This window comes from Eleutherodactylus coqui, chromosome 2, assembly GCF_035609145.1.
Source record: "Eleutherodactylus coqui strain aEleCoq1 chromosome 2, aEleCoq1.hap1, whole genome shotgun sequence".
Classification (NCBI taxonomy): Eukaryota; Metazoa; Chordata; class Amphibia; order Anura; family Eleutherodactylidae; genus Eleutherodactylus; species Eleutherodactylus coqui.
Window position 1 is genome coordinate 331810529 of NC_089838.1, and position 15879 is coordinate 331826407.

A 15879-nucleotide genomic window follows, 5' to 3' on the forward strand; every position below is an offset into this window, starting at 1 on the left:
TTTGTATTCCAAAAAACCAACCACTGCTACTTTTTATGCACTTCCAAAAGTGCATAAGGGCCTTAGCCCACTCAGGGGACGACCGATTGTCTCTGGAGTTGACAATCTAACCCAGAACCTCAGCACATATGTCGACAGAATTCTAAGACCCTTTGTATCATCTTTACGTTCTTTTGTCCAGGATACGATGGACGTTTTACGTATTCTGGAAGGCCTCACAGTCAATCCTGACACGATTATGGCCTCCTTGGACATTGAATCTTTGTATAGTTCTATCCCACATCAAGGAGGCCTTAAAGCAACAGAATTCTTTCTCAAACAAAGAGGTCCTTTGTTCGACACACATAACAAATGTGTCCTGGAATTTCTGGAATTCATCTTATGCCACAATTTTTTCCTGTTTGAAGCCAAGTACTTCCACCAGCTCAGGGGCACTGCGATGGGGACTCCTTGTGCCCCATCGTACGCCAACCTGTACCTGGGCTGGTGGGAGGAACGGTTAATCTTCAACAGTGACAACATTCTTGAATTAGATAACATCTTATTATGGATACGATATATAGACGATGTGTTACTGTTATGGAATGGCAGTCGGTCGTCCCTTGAGTCTTTTATTGAGAATCTTAATCACAACGATCTAAATCTTAATCACAACGATCACTGCTGCGTCCTCTTATGGACTAACTAGAATTGGCCTACCTATATTTACCATCCGCGTTTATTGACATGCTATGTATCGTAATTACCGTACTACTGCTTTAGGTCCGGTTTATCAATCATATGGCATAACATAAGAATTTGTGTATGTCTTTTGTCTGATCAAGATTAGCCTTATACCTCTGTTATAACATCTCTTTTAATTAACAAGTTTATATTGAGGTACTTATACGTTTCATTCCATCTTGAGCCAAAGGAATCATCTTCCCAAAACCTCTATAAGAAACATCAAGTAGTCTTTACCTTCAGTTCGGCGCTGATTCCTGTAACTTGGATCTACTTCTAACATGTTTTACTTACGGAGTTATCCGATCATGTGATGTTACTATGTCATCCTATCATATGACCGCCGTTACCGGGGTGATGCATTTTCCCCGTTGTAATAAGCGGTATCCAGCGATATCTTGAACGTCATGACGCTGATCACAAGATATAACGTGATGACGTCATGACGTAACGCGCATAAGCGCGATTAACAGTATACTCTGTTAACCCTCTCAATTTATCCCTCATCACATGATCGCCGTTGCTAGGGCAACGTATACTCTCCGTTATATGAAGTTTATCCCACGTCATGACGCCGGTCACATGATGAACGCGATGACGTCACAGCGCCGCGCGCGCATGCGCGATTACACTACACCACGGCGATTCTACTACGACTAATCTCAGACCTAAAATGATCCATATGGATCATCAGTCTATGCGGTAAGATCTCACTCCTTTCCCCTTCACCGATACTATCAGTAAATGTTAGAATAGCGGATGCAATAAAGATTTTTTTTTTTTTTTTTCATTAATGAACTGGGGCTATCTAGCCCCACCTACTATAACCTATGATTGGCCAACCACTTATACCAACCCCCTTCTGGGAGGACTTTCTGGGTATATTAGCAGCAGCACACTGGGCTTTCAAACAGATTGCCTGAACTCACCATCAGAGTTCTAGGCTCTACCATTTTTTTATTTTGAATGGATGTGTGTGATAGTTAGCTCTCCTAGCTGGGTAGCAAAGATATCGCTCTGCTCCCGCTATTATGCTGTTCATGTTTGACTAACTTTGAATGAATGGGATCCAGTTGCTCTAATAATGGCTGGGATTTATTCCCTTTAGAGGATGACTGTCACTATTTGTTTCTGCTTAATTTATCTAGGCAGTAATAGGTCTTGATCTGAAAACTACTCTACCTCTACATAGAGCTTGGGAATCAATTATCATCTCAATTGGTATCCCTGATGCCAATTTTCATTCATTCTGTCATCTACTATCTCTCACTAGTCCATGGACAATATACACTAAGGTTATATTATCCTTTTTGAACCTGTGTTCCACATTCTACCTGAGAGCTCTTTTATACTATCACACTAACGATAGCTGACAGAGGCTACCTAACTCTGTTGTGTGATAGTTAGCTCTCCTAGCTGGGTAGCAAAGATATCGTTCTGCGCCCGCTATTATGCTGTTCATGTTTGACTAACTTTGAATGAATGGGATCTAGTTGCTCTAATAATGGCTGGGATTTATTCCCTTTAGAGGATGACTGTCACTTAATTTATCTAGGCAGTGATAGGTCTTGATCTGAAAACTACTCTACCTCTACATAGAGCTTGGGAATCAATTATCATCTCAATTGATATCCCTGATGCCAATTTTCATTCATTCTGTCATCTACTATCTCTCACTAGTCCATGGACAATATACACTAAGGTTATATTATCCTTTCTGAACCTGTGTTCTACATTCTACCTGTGAGCTCTTTTATACTATCACACCAACGATAGCTGACAGAGGCTACCTAACTCTGTTGTGTCTCAGATTACCACTGTGGCACTTTTTGAGACTATATTCTCTCTTTTTGCCAAAAGATATCAGTATGGCAAAATATCTTTGATGATACTGTCAACTCTAATTGACTAAAAACTCATTTAACCGCTCCTGATGAACTACTATCTACCCTGGTAGGGAAACGCGTTGAGCGTCAATTAATCCATCTGAGAGGACTACTCTCCTTCTCAAGTGGTTATGAGGTTATGATACCCCCAGAAAACTGAGGAGACACCATTACCTCCCCAGTTAGACGGGTCCTTGAGTTTCTAAAAAATACCTAAAATTTGAGATCTTCATCTACTTTTGGCGTTACTCTTATCATCTAGATATTGGTGTGGGTCGCTTCTTAAATATATGAGATCCTTGGATTTTTCTTTTTACATCTTCAATACTGAAGTCCAGCGCTGCTGACTTTTGAATTTAGTCAGCCTCTGCTGTCATTTGAATTATTGTCAACACCACGCTCTTTGAGGGTAATTTTACCTATGTGGTGAGTGGCTTATGAATTGTTGCTTGGTATCGCACCTAGCCACATAAACCACATACCTCTAATTTTGGAGCTTGAGCTCTGTTGACTACTGAATGAATTTATCCTGTGACACTATCTTAAGTAATCTATACTCCACATGTATGTGTAGCTTACGTATCAATGATTGTTACTGTCACAATCTAAGATCATCTCGCATCATACTAGCGACCACCTAGTCTCAAGTATCTACAAGTTTAGTTTGGGTACTACTACCTTTTTATCTACCCACGCTGACCATCTCTGTTCTCTGTCTCTATGTATGTCTGGTTTGTCTTAGCCCTAATTGTTTTATAAATATTCTTAAATAAAAGTTATATTTTAGTTGTCTTATACTGTGAAGTGCTCCACATGCCTCATCCCCCCTCCATCCTTGTACCTCCTGTATTACCACCACCTTATCTGTTTCAAACTGATTGTATATCACATGTATTTGTTATACTGTTTGTGTTCTGTGCTTGAAAGCGCTGTGGGATAAGTTGGCGCTATAAGATTATTATTATTGTGCTCATCAGCAGTGGTAGTGTAATACTCTCACATTATCTCTCCACACTGAATTATAATACCAATGTAACCTCTCCGTAAACTGGCTGTGGAAATATTTATCATCACATACTGAGAGATAGAGTTGTGTCTATTAATACAGTAGATGAGTCGTCACCTTTTTGCCGCTTACCAATTTAAGCGAATACATCATTGTGAAGATTTTGTAGGCAACAAAAAACGACAGGCTGAAAATTTCTGTTTTCTGTAGCTCACTTGTCAGCTTCGCTTTATAGACTGGGACAGAGTCAGCAGATTCATCTCATTAAATTGATGGGAATTGACAGGGGTTTTCCAGGCAAAACTATTGATGATGTATCCTCAAGATATGTCATCAATAGTCAATCACCTGCCTCTTAGGATACCCAGCATGCAGCTTATTGCTCAGCCCACTGTCAGTGCAGCGGGGTCGGACATCACCATAGGGGACAAAGGCAGAAGTGCCAAAGCCGTCCTGATTCCCATTGAAATCACTGAGAGTTGATGAAGCTGTTACAGTTCCATATCCGACCCACTGTTACAGTTCCACATCCGACCCGCTGTTACAGTTCCACATCCGACCCGCTGTTACAGATGGAAGTGCCGGTAGTGTAATAGCTGACTTCGGCTCACACTGATTTCAATGAGAGTGAAGCTGGCTATGGCATTTCCGGCCCGGTCCCTGATGATGACGGACAGCCCGCTGCACTGAGAGTGGAGAGACAGTCACATTTTCTTTTTTCTTTCACTGTCCTCAGATTTCTTTTATGACACAAATGCATATATTTATTTCTCCTGATTCCTGTATACTGTTTTGGAAGAGTAACCTGTGACTTTCCTGGTTATATATTCACAGTGGATACCAGAAGAACACCAATGTTTACAGGTAAGAGGATTAGAGTGAAAAGAGACGTCACATAAATGACATGTCACCGTAATGTACTTATAGAGGGGGCTGCTGGTCCATTTGTTACAGCCGCGGTGACAATCGGCCAATCACATGCCTGTATTCTACACTCATAAAGAGTTTCATCAGGAAGATCTAGTATTACAGTAAATTGCATTGGAAAATCAGGATTTTAATGATTATTATTTGTATATCGCCAGCGCAGCAGGCTGGGATGGGCTGGGTGGAGACAAGGGCAAGTAAATGCTGATCATTTGGCATGCAACTACAAGCATCCATACTTGCATCCAGTGCTGTATGGGGCTTTCCTTGCTCTTGCCTGTTGCTCCTGATTTAACCACATATGCTGCACATGTTTACTGGTTCCCAACTGTTTATTACAACACTCCATTCAATGACTGTCTATGATTGGTTCATTGAGCGCTGGCTCTGATTGGCTGAGCGCCTTGGCGCTCAGGCAATCAGAGGCAGAGCTTCCTGGAGGCGGAGATTTTCCAGTCTCCAGCAAGAAACCATGCCTGAAGACCAGTATCCTCACATATAGTGCTACAAATTCGCAGAATTTGTCAAACCACTTGCAACTTTATAGCACCACAAAGTCATGATATCACCATAAAAAACACAGTGATGTCGCACGGACCACTGATATTGCGTCACATGTGTGAAACGGTCCTAAAGAGAAACCAACCTAGAAATGTTCCTATACAACACACCTCATACATAAACAAGCAATACCTGAAGGGTGTAAGGTTAGGTGGAAAGCCTGCAGGGCACCCCTTACAGTTTACTAGTAACACAATACTTCACACTTACCGTCATGTACACCTCCAAAGCATATGATGTGCCAGAGCATAATATCTCCAGGTACATATACCGAGGTAGCAAAGTTTAACTTGACTCTTAACACTCTGTGATAACTGTCTGAGCCACGGCTTATTTGTCATACAATTGCTTTTCAATGGCTTACATTGCGGTAAGTTAGATAATAACTGCAATTGTTTAAAATAAGGTAACTTATCATAAAGTTATCGCAGTCATGTTATACTTTGCTGGATCTGTAACACATCTAGAAAGCTACAAATTTCTAATTGAAGTGAAATTGGAAAAATACAAATGTGTCATTTTTGGGAAGATTTCGTTTTTTAATGGTGTAGTAAAAACGACATGTTAACTTCATTTTGTGGGCCATGTAGGTTACGACAAGACAAAATTTCTTAATCGGGTGCAACTATACTCCGTGCCGGCGAGTGTAGTTGTGTCCGGGCTCGTCTTAATAAGCAGCAGACAATAAATCTAGACGGAGGAGAACGGTCCATAGAATGACCAAAAAATTATCCTGATTGAACACAAATGCATAAAAAAATCCTAAACTAGAACTACCCTTGTGGTTCCGGTACCGTCCGTCCGACAGAGCGGGAAGAGTATTCTGGGGTCAGTTCAGGAAAGTCTATTAATATAACCATAATCTGGTCTGTCAGCTGCCGCGCCATCCTTTCCTGTTGTCCCACCACTACCCGCCACATGTAGACAGATTGTCCTTCTCTGCTGGCATCAATGACATCATCTACTCTACAATGACATCATGACGTTAGATTAACCCTTTCCCTTCTGTGTGATTCTTGTATTTGTCTCTACAGCTGGAGGTCACTTTATAGACCGACACAGAGCGGATCTAATTCATGGAATAACAAATGTAGATCCAGTCTTATATGATCTGTACCGTAAGGGTGTGCTGACAAAGAGACAGCGGGATTATATAAGAAGAGGAAACCCTGGGGAGAAGATGAGACGTCTGTATGAGAGTATCGGTGACTGGCATTACCGTAAAAAGGAGGAAGTTTACAACTCTTTCTACAAGCACAATCCTCGCGTCATCGATGACATGGAAATGCAGGAAGATGAACCCCAGTTAGAGGAAGGTAAGTGCTAACATGATGGGAAGAATATTATATCCAGGAGACATTTATCTTACATTTATATCTGGGCTGTCAACTCATTTTTTTTCCTTTTTATGGACAACCAACGTTTTTTATGGTGTCATGGAATATAAAGTGTTAAGTTTAAGAATGCAATAACTGTATGTTTTTTACCTTGTATTGGACTACTGAACCTTAAATAGAAGACTAAAACCTATGCTTTGTAGTGCCGGGAACTAGGATTTTAAGATAAGAAGTCAACAGACAAATTAAATAAGGCTAAGCTATGTTAACAGGGAAGACACACAGCTATTGCAGAAATATTGTCTAATGCAACAGCAATATTCTGACTTAGGTAATTCTATGTCTGAGATGGGCCTTAAGAGCTCTGAGACTATTTGGTCAATAAGCCTTATGACCAATAAGATTTGTCACCTATATAACACTAACCCTATGTAACACTAATCTTTGTACCAAGTAACTTGTGAATACGCCCTCGTCTTTCTGTATAAGAGTTGGTAATGTTCATAATAAAGCAGGATTCATTGAGTTCTCATGGAGAAGTGTCTTGACATAACATGGAGTTAGATAGATAATTGCTAGTAAATCTTCTCATCTACCAATTTGACACCTGGCAACGAGGTCATCAGATCGGTACCGGTGTGGTCCGATAACAATGGCTACATTGGAAAACCATCCTAATAATGACTATAAGTGATTCCTGCCTGTAGCCGGATACTGATATGATCTCATTACCAGCAGTTACTGAGAGCTGGACAATGACAATAATTACAGCCATAATAACCGGCTGAAGTGTGAACAGCCTCAAAATAATCACATCTATTTATTTCATGGACGCTGGAAATACGTGCACTATTATTTTGGGCTTTACAGGAATTTCTGGACAGTCAGCAGTCCTGATTTAGACAATTGTATAAATATGATGAAGGGCTCGTACCAAGATCACAAGACCACAGGATAGGGGGTAACTTGCTGATTGGTGGGGGTCTCATTGATGAGACCCCCACTGATCCTGGTAAAGGGTGTTCTATGTCCCCCCTGCCTATCACTCTGGGGGTCACTGCTCCCCTGCACTAGCATTAGAATACACTAAGCACTGACCAAGCATGCAAAGTTGGCACTTGATATATTTCAATGAGGCTGATGGACATACCCAAATGGGGGCCGCTTAGATATCTCCATGTTCTATTCAGTCTCCTCTTCACTGCGGGGGTGCAGTAACCCAGTTGTCAGCAGGATTGGGGCACAGGACCCTCATTCTCATGATTAGTCATTTGCACTGCCATTTTTTGAAAGCATTCTTACTTTGCAGCATTTTTGCACATTTGCCTAAAACATTTACACAGAACATATTGAAAGTTATCCCCCAATGCAAAAAGAAGACACATTTTATAACAAAGTGGGCTTTGTTGTAACGGATCTGCTCTAGTGTATCTGTAAATAATGCAGTCCCCAAATAACAGTAACTGGATGAACACAATGATAGTGATTACAGTGCAGTTACCTCCAGTGCTCACAGGTGATGTCATCTCTAACTGGTGTCATCCATTTCATTTTACTTCTCTGTCTGGGCCTAGACCCCATGAATACTTCTTCCAGCCACAGCTCATATCAGCAGACTCTCCTAATCCTGCTATTCCTGCTTCATAGTATTTCCCCATAGTAATAGGGTCTCACTAAATATGTGTACCCTCAGTGGCATCAATTAATAATAGCGCCTCCTTCCATGAAAATTTGAAATATTGCTGGTCATTAGAGGGTTAATAAATGTCTGAATTCTTCATAATATATTTTAACTATTGTGGAACAGGTTTTCTTAGAATCCCATATCTCATTTTCTATATAATTATACATTTCTAGGAGGAATAACAGAGGGATAGCGCAGTGATAGCTCTAAAAAAAGATACTGCAGCGTGTTTATTTCATGTAGAATCTAAGTAATTACTAATCTGATGAGTCTGCAGACGGACAGATCCTATATAAATACATTGTATCATAGGCTGAAAAACAGGAAAAATACTTTAGAGAAATACAGTAGTAGCGGAAATATATAGAACCATCCAGAATGTAACGACCTTCTGTCCTTCTCGCATGATTCTCTCCCCACAGGATTCGGGGTAAGCTTTATAGATCGTCACCGGTCACATCTTATTATTCGGATAACGGATGTGGATCCAGTTCTTCGTGATCTCCGGGACCAGAAGCTACTGACCCAGGAACAGTATGATGATGTGGTGGAAAAGCCAACAAACCAGGAGAAGATGGAAGAGCTGTGTGATGTCATCAGTCACTGGGAGGACGCTGGGAAGTATAAGGCTTATATCACACTCAGAAGACTCAACAAACATCTCATCACAGACTTGGAAATGAAGGACAAGATGTGGAGAGAAGTAAAATTACCAGACCTCAGGGGTAAGAATGGAAATCTGAAATCCCATTTCTGATTTGGAGGTTTCTCTGATCCCGGCTGTTAGACCAGGAGCCCAGCTGCCATTAAATAGACAAGCATCAGCTCCTCCTATGCTTCACATAGAGCAGGCCACTAAAAGATGGCAGCCTCACCTAAAGCCCCTTAGTGACCACCGTAAGAATACACATGGTTGCATTTTTTTTAAACAATATCTCTTTATTTTGTTTATATAACAGAGATAGAAAAATGCAGTGTACAGAAATCAAATCGACTCTTGACAGTATTTATCATTAATACAACGAGCAGATATTGTCTGTTAATTAGCAATGTGCTTCAGATATGAGAAATACATGAAAAAATGTAAACACGCACAATTAGAGTGAAATAACAAATTGATCCATTGACAAGACCTGGTGCTAGGGTACAGACAGCTGGACAAAAAAACAAGTTAGACCTCACAAGGACTATCTGTAGCAACCTCATTGCTAAAGGCACCTAAGACTCCAGAAGTCTACCCAGAGTAAAATATGCTGTATTCTGCAATTTGGATGGGATCCCCGATCTCTTCATGAGAACTTTTTCACTGACTGGTTTCTTTAGCATGTTGAGTATGGTGTTTGGCACCCATTCATTGCTATATTGGGACCCAGGTCACCAAATCTGGACAGATGGGCCCCAGGGTCCCAGCCCTCATGCACCCAAGGTCACACAAACTAATGTTTCGACCACTTGTCAAGTGAGGCGGGCACTGTGTAAATGCATAAAGAGATAGGGATGGGCGTTAAGCCTAAGCTCCACAGATTCTTTTGCCGGGGTAATATCCTATCCAACTGTGGCTTTCCGTGAATAGAAAGCTAAGCATTTTGTGAGGTTGATGAGTCATGACGGGGTCAGCACCTATTATTAAAGTTATGTTAAACCCTTTGTGTTACCTTTGGTCTGTAAACTTCCAACATCCAGGGTCGTCCCATATCAACACAAACATCTCACTAAAACTGTTAGCTGAGAGAAATAAAGAAATAAAAAAAATAAAAATACTTGTTGTAAAACAATTAGAACTAGGTCTTTGAGAGTGCCATGGGGGGGGGGGGGGGTAGTTCATTAGTGAATCATTATGCATTTCCATGCTGGGTTGTTTTGTTGGTTTATATGATTTGTTCCTTTATATATTCCATCCATGGTGACCAGATTTTAAGGAAAGATGGTATCGAGTCTGACTCCCAAGCAGCCAATTCCTAAAATCTATATAACTGTGATACCTTATCCCTCCATTGTGCCATTGTAGGTGTTTGTTTATTCCTCCAAAAAAGTGGTATAAGAAGTTTTGCTGCTGCTACCAAGGTGGTAGGGAGGCATTTTTTTGAGGGCTTAAACAGTTTTGACAGCTTCCAGAGTAACACCTGCTCAGGGGAAAATGAAAAGGAGGAATCACAAATTGTGTTTATTTGGTCCGTGATATTTTACCAGAAGGTATTAATGCTAGGGCAGAGCCAGCAAATGTGTAGTAGGTCACCCATAGCTGAGTCACATCTCCAGCATGTGAAAGGTTCATTTTTAGAGATGAGTGAGCACTAAAATGCTCGGGTGCTCGTTACTCGAGCCAAACTTTTTGTAATGATCGAAAGCCCATTTCGAGTAATGAACCCCATTGAAGTCAATGGAAGACTCGAGCAGTTTTCAAGGTGACCCATGCACTGCATAGGGGAGGGTGTGTGATTTACCTGAAAACATCAGAAAGTGATGGAAACACCCCAGAAATGGATGGGGAACAGCAGGGGCAGCATGCAAGGATGCATCTGAGGCTCCCAGGTCGCACTATTAAGCCAAAAGTGTGGGCAAGAGCCTGGTGGCCATGCCATTAACAATTTAGTTGGGCCAGACCATCATCAGCAAAGCACACGCACTGACACATCTTAGCTAAGCACCACACTAGGTGGAACGAAGGTCAATCACCACCTGCGGGTGACACCACTGCCTCTTCTCCTGGGTTACATGCTGGGTTGCTGTCCTATCTCCCGCACTAGCCTGTGTCCACAACGTACTGAAATTTTTCCTAGCGCAGCGTCCAGCTGTCCGCATCCCAGACGGGGTAAGGCGCACCCCTTTGCCTACTCAGTAGGCCACAGCATACTGAAATTTTTCCCAGTACAGCGTCCAGCTGTCCCCATCCCAGATGGGGTAAGATGCACCCCTTGGCCTACTCAGTATTCCACAGTGCACTGAAATTTTTCCCAGCACAGCGTTCAGCTGTCGTCATGCCACATGATCGCTGGATAGCCATACCACCCTCATGTCTATTTATAAGTGCATATTGGATGAGGAGGAACAGAAGACACACACTGCAGAGGGCTTGCAGGGCCAGGCAGCGACCTTCTTTGAAAGTGTGGGTGATAGCCCACAATGCTGATGAGAATTGCTGATGAATTAACGTATGATCATAACTCCAATCCCGTGCCACCTGCATCACAAAATGTCATGAGCCACAAACGTGGGAATATAGGGGACTCAGATGCCAGTACTTCTACAGATCTCCACAATTCAACAACCCATTCTAAAACAAAAGATTTTTTTTACCCAGAGTGCAGGTGAACCCCTAAAAGATTTGTTTACCAAGAGTATAGGTGAACCCCTAAAAGGATTTGTTTACCAAGAGTATAGGTGCATCCTTGAAAGATGTGTTTACCCAGAGTGCAGGTGAACTCCTGAAATAGTTTTTTATCATAGAGCTCGTACTTGCTTAATGGGATCCAGGTGGTGGTCCGACAGGCAAGCTACAGCCTGTCCCAGCCCCTGCCTCTCCCCGGGGGGCTTTTTAACCAGTGCCCCAGGGAAAGACAGCATGTACTATGAAAAAATTAGAGTGGCCAAACCAGGACAATTCAATCTGTCTCGGTGGACACTGTGATGGGATACATTTGTGGATTCTGTGTGTGTATAAAGCTGGAACCAGCACGTTTGTTGAACTCTAGTGGTGAACCTCTTCAAAATTGGAGGCCAGAACCTGGAGGCGGACCTCAGAAAAAATTGTTTTGACAGAGCCTGGAGACAACCCTCTGAAAAAGAAATGTTTTTACAGAGCCTTTTGGCCCTCTGAAGAATTGGCTGTTCAGCATGCTGATCAGAGAAGAATACACCAAGCTACTTCTATTCTTTTTTGGGATGATAGATGGTGCGTGGTTCTCCAGTTCCAGCTTAAAGATACTTTATGTTAAGCTGCTTTCCACCAGTGGAGAAGAGAAGTCTGGGGCTATCCAGCCTTTGTTCATCTTAATAAGTGTAAGCATGTTGGCACTGTCAGTTGACAGGCAGGTACGCTTATCCGTGATAATCCCACTAGCAGCACTAAACACCCTCTCTGATAATACGCTAGTGGCAGGGCAGGCCAGCACCTCCAAGGCGTATTATCAGAGAGTGTCCAGCTTTGACACCTTATAGTTGTGTGGAGCAGAGGGATCACAGAGGACGTTGGTACGGTCGGCTATATACGCCCTCACCATCGTTTTACACTGTTCTCTCCTACTCAGCCTAGACTGGGGAGTGGTGACAGTCTGGCAGGGGTGCCATAAAACTGGCAAAGGCCTTGGAGAGTTTTCCCCTGTCTGCGCTGGACATGCTGCCTGTTCCCCTCGTCTACCCTGCTAGTTGGCCCACTGAACTACGTCCTCTACCGCTAGTGTTGTCAGATGGGAAGTTTAGTATCAGCTTTTCCACCAGGGCCTTGTTGTATTGCATCACTCTCGTACTCCTTTCCTCTTCCGGAATGAGAGTGGAAAGGTTCTCCTTATACCATGGGTCGAGAAGGGTGAACACCCAGCAATCTGTGTTGGCCAGAATGCGTCTAATGCGAGGGTCACGGCAAAGGCAGCTTAACAGGAAGTCAGCCATGTGTGCCAGAGTCCCAGTATGCAACACATCGCTGTCCTCACTGGAAGGATGACTCTCAGTCTCCCCCTCCTCTTCTTTAGCCCATACACGCTGAACAGATGTGAAGGAAGTATCATGGGCACCCTCTGCAGTGTGGGCAGCAGTATCTTCCCCCTCCTCCTCCTCGAATATGTGCTGAGAAACAGACCTGAGGGTGGTCTGGCTGTCAAGTGATGTATTGTCATCCCCCATCTCCTGTTCTATCCACAAAGAGTCGGCCTTAATGCTTACCAGCGGCCTTCTCAGCAGGCAAAGGAGTGGGATGGTCACGCTGATAATGGCGGCATCGCCGCTCACCATTCCTGTTGACTCCTCAAAGTTTCTTAAGACCTGACAGATTTCATACATCCATGCCCACTCCTCTGTGATGAACTGCGAAAGCTGATTACCACTATGACGGGCATGTTGCAGCTGGTATTCAACAATGGCTTTACGCTGCTCATAAACCCTGGCCAGCATGTGCAAAGTTGAATTCCAGGGCGTGGGCACGTCGCACAACAGTTGGTGAACTGGCAGCTGGAAGCGCTTTTGCAGTGTCCTGATGGTGACAGCATTTGTGGTGGACTTTCTAAAAAATGTGCACACATGCGATGTATAAATTGGAGTAGTTTTTAAGAAAGCGTTGAACCACCAGATTGAACACGTGGGCCAGGCATGGCACGTGTGTTAGTCTGCCAAGCTGTAAAGCCGCCAACAGCTTACGCCCATTGTCACACACGACCATGCCTGGTGGGAGGTTCAGTGGCGAAAGCCACAGATATGTCTGCTCCGTCAAACCCTGTAACAGCTCTTGGGTAGTGTGCCTCTTGTCACCTAAGCTCAGGAGTTTCAGCACGGCCCGCTGATGCTTCCCCACAGCAGTGCTGCAGCGCCTCAGGATACCAACTGAAGGCGACATGCTCACAGATGGTAATTGAAAGGTGGTGGAGGAGGAGGGAGGAAGGGGGTTTATGGAGGTGGCATAATAAGCCGGAGAAACCATGACCGAGGTAATACCCACAATCCTCGGTGTAGGTAGCATGTGAGCGGACCCAGGGTCAGACTCATTCCCAGCCTCCACCAGGTTAACCCAATGTGCCATCAGGGAGATGTAGTGTCCCTGCCCACCAGCACTTGTCCACGTGTCGGTGGTTAAGTGAACCTTCCCAGTAATCGCGTTGGTGAGGGCACGGTTGATATTCCGTGACACATGCTGGTGTAGGGCGGGGACGACACAGCAGGAAAAAAAATGATGACTGGGGACTGAGTAGCGAGGTACGGCTGTCGCCATGAGGTTGCGGAAAGTTTCAGTTTCTACCAGCCTATATGACAGCATCTTAAGGCTCAGCAGTTTGGAGATATTCACATTTAGCGATTGTGCATGTGGTCGGGCGGCTGCATATTTGCACTTGCGCCCTAATGTTTGTGCTATGGACAGCTGAACGCTGCACTTGGACACATTGGTGGAGGCAGTGGAGGACCGTGGAGGTGAAGGGGTGGGTGCAGGGCGGGAGACGCTCGTGCCTGCATCCTGGGAAGGGGATTGCATCTCAGTGCCAGCATGTGACCCAGGGGAAGAGGCAGTGGTGTGACCCGCAGGTGGTGAATAGCCTTTGATCCACCTCATCGGGTGCTTAGCTATCATATGCCTGCGCTTGCTGATTGTGGTCAGGCTGGTAGTAGTGACTTCCCTGCTTATCTTGGTGCAGCACAGATTGCACACCATTGTTCGTCGGTCGTCCGCGCTCTCATTGAAAAACCTCCAGACCTTCGAAAACTTAGCCCTCTGCACGGGAGCTTGCCGCGAGGAGGTGCTGTGGGGAACAGTTGGGGGATTACTTGCTCTGGCCTTGCTTCTCCCTCTGGCCACCCCACTGCCTCTTCCAACCTGTTCTGGTGCTGCACTTGCCTCCCCCTCTGAAGCCATGTCTTCAGTAGGCTTACCAACCCAGGTTGGGACAGTCACCTCATTATCCACCAGCTCTTCCTCTGAATCCTCAGTCTGCTCCTCTCTCAGACTTACCTAACAACAAGCTCACTGACAGACAACTGTGTCTCATCATCATCATCAACAAATACCTCTTGAGACACTACTTGGAAGTCCCCACCCTCATCACCCTGAGACTGTGAAAGGTCCAAATTTTGGGCATCGGTCACGACAAACTCCTCAGGTAGCTGATGAACTATTGTTTGTGACTCAGGGAAGGGACCTGAGAACAGTTTCTGTGAGTATGCCGGTTCTGAATCTCTCCTTTTGCTGGAGTGACCAGGCTGGGAGGAAGGATGATCAGCGTGAGGATTCACAGGTCCAGTCCCTTAGCTAGTGTGAGTGGACTGCGTGGAAGACTCGGTGGTGGATAAATTACTGGACGCGTTATCCGCTATCCATGTCATCACCTGATCACACTGTTGTGATTTTAATAATGATCTACCACACGGACCTGCAAACTGTGAGATGAAGCTATAGAGCATAGATACGCAGCATTATACTTCTCCCTCAGCAGCAGGCACTGTTTCACTCTGCCCAGGACCTTGGCCTCTGCCCACACCCTCATTTGGATGCCCATGTCCTCGACCCTTACCCCTAGTGTTGATCATGTTGTATAATGCACTGCGTCAAAATACTACGCAAACTGCAAAATATTTAGCACAGAAAACACCTTTAAATCCTTGGCTCTCTAATGAGATGACTCTGCTTACTCTGTCTCAGTCTATGTGGTAAAGCTGACAAGTGAGCTGCAGGAAAGAGAAATTGGTAATGGGAAAAGTTCAAAGGATCCTAAACACCTCATGTGAGCAGTTCATACCCTATAAAAACAAAAGAACTTCAAGTAAAAGGAAATCATCGTGGCTCGACAAGACGGTAAGGGGACAATAAACGAAAAAAAGAAAGTGTTCAAACTACTAAAGCAAGAAGGTAGCGAAGAAACACTAAAATCGTACAGGGAAAAAAACTAAATATGCAAAGATAAGATCAAAATTGCTAAGGAGGAGGCTGAAAGACTGATCGCCAAAGAGAGCAAAAACAAACCGAAACTATTTTTTAACTATATCAACAGCAAAAGGACTTGCACCAAGAGCACTAGCCCATTAACAAATAATGCAGGAGAAATCAAGATGAAAATGATG

General features: G+C 43.8%; 1 protein-coding gene across 11 annotated transcripts in view; it reads left to right on the forward strand.

The window, feature by feature from the left end:
* LOC136613050 (uncharacterized) overlaps positions 1-15879 on the forward strand; it is a 185437-nt gene that overhangs the window by 28824 nt on the left and 140734 nt on the right. For 9 of the 11 annotated variants that reach the window (XM_066593869.1, XM_066593861.1, XM_066593858.1 and 6 more), the window contains 3 exons: positions 4450-4479; positions 6138-6419; positions 8547-8849. In XM_066593869.1, the coding sequence (XP_066449966.1) occupies positions 4450-4479; positions 6138-6419; positions 8547-8849 (615 nt within the window). The remainder of the gene's footprint in view (positions 1-4449; positions 4480-6137; positions 6420-8546; positions 8850-15879) is intronic. The other 2 variants (XM_066593867.1, XM_066593863.1) reach the window with 2 other exon arrangements.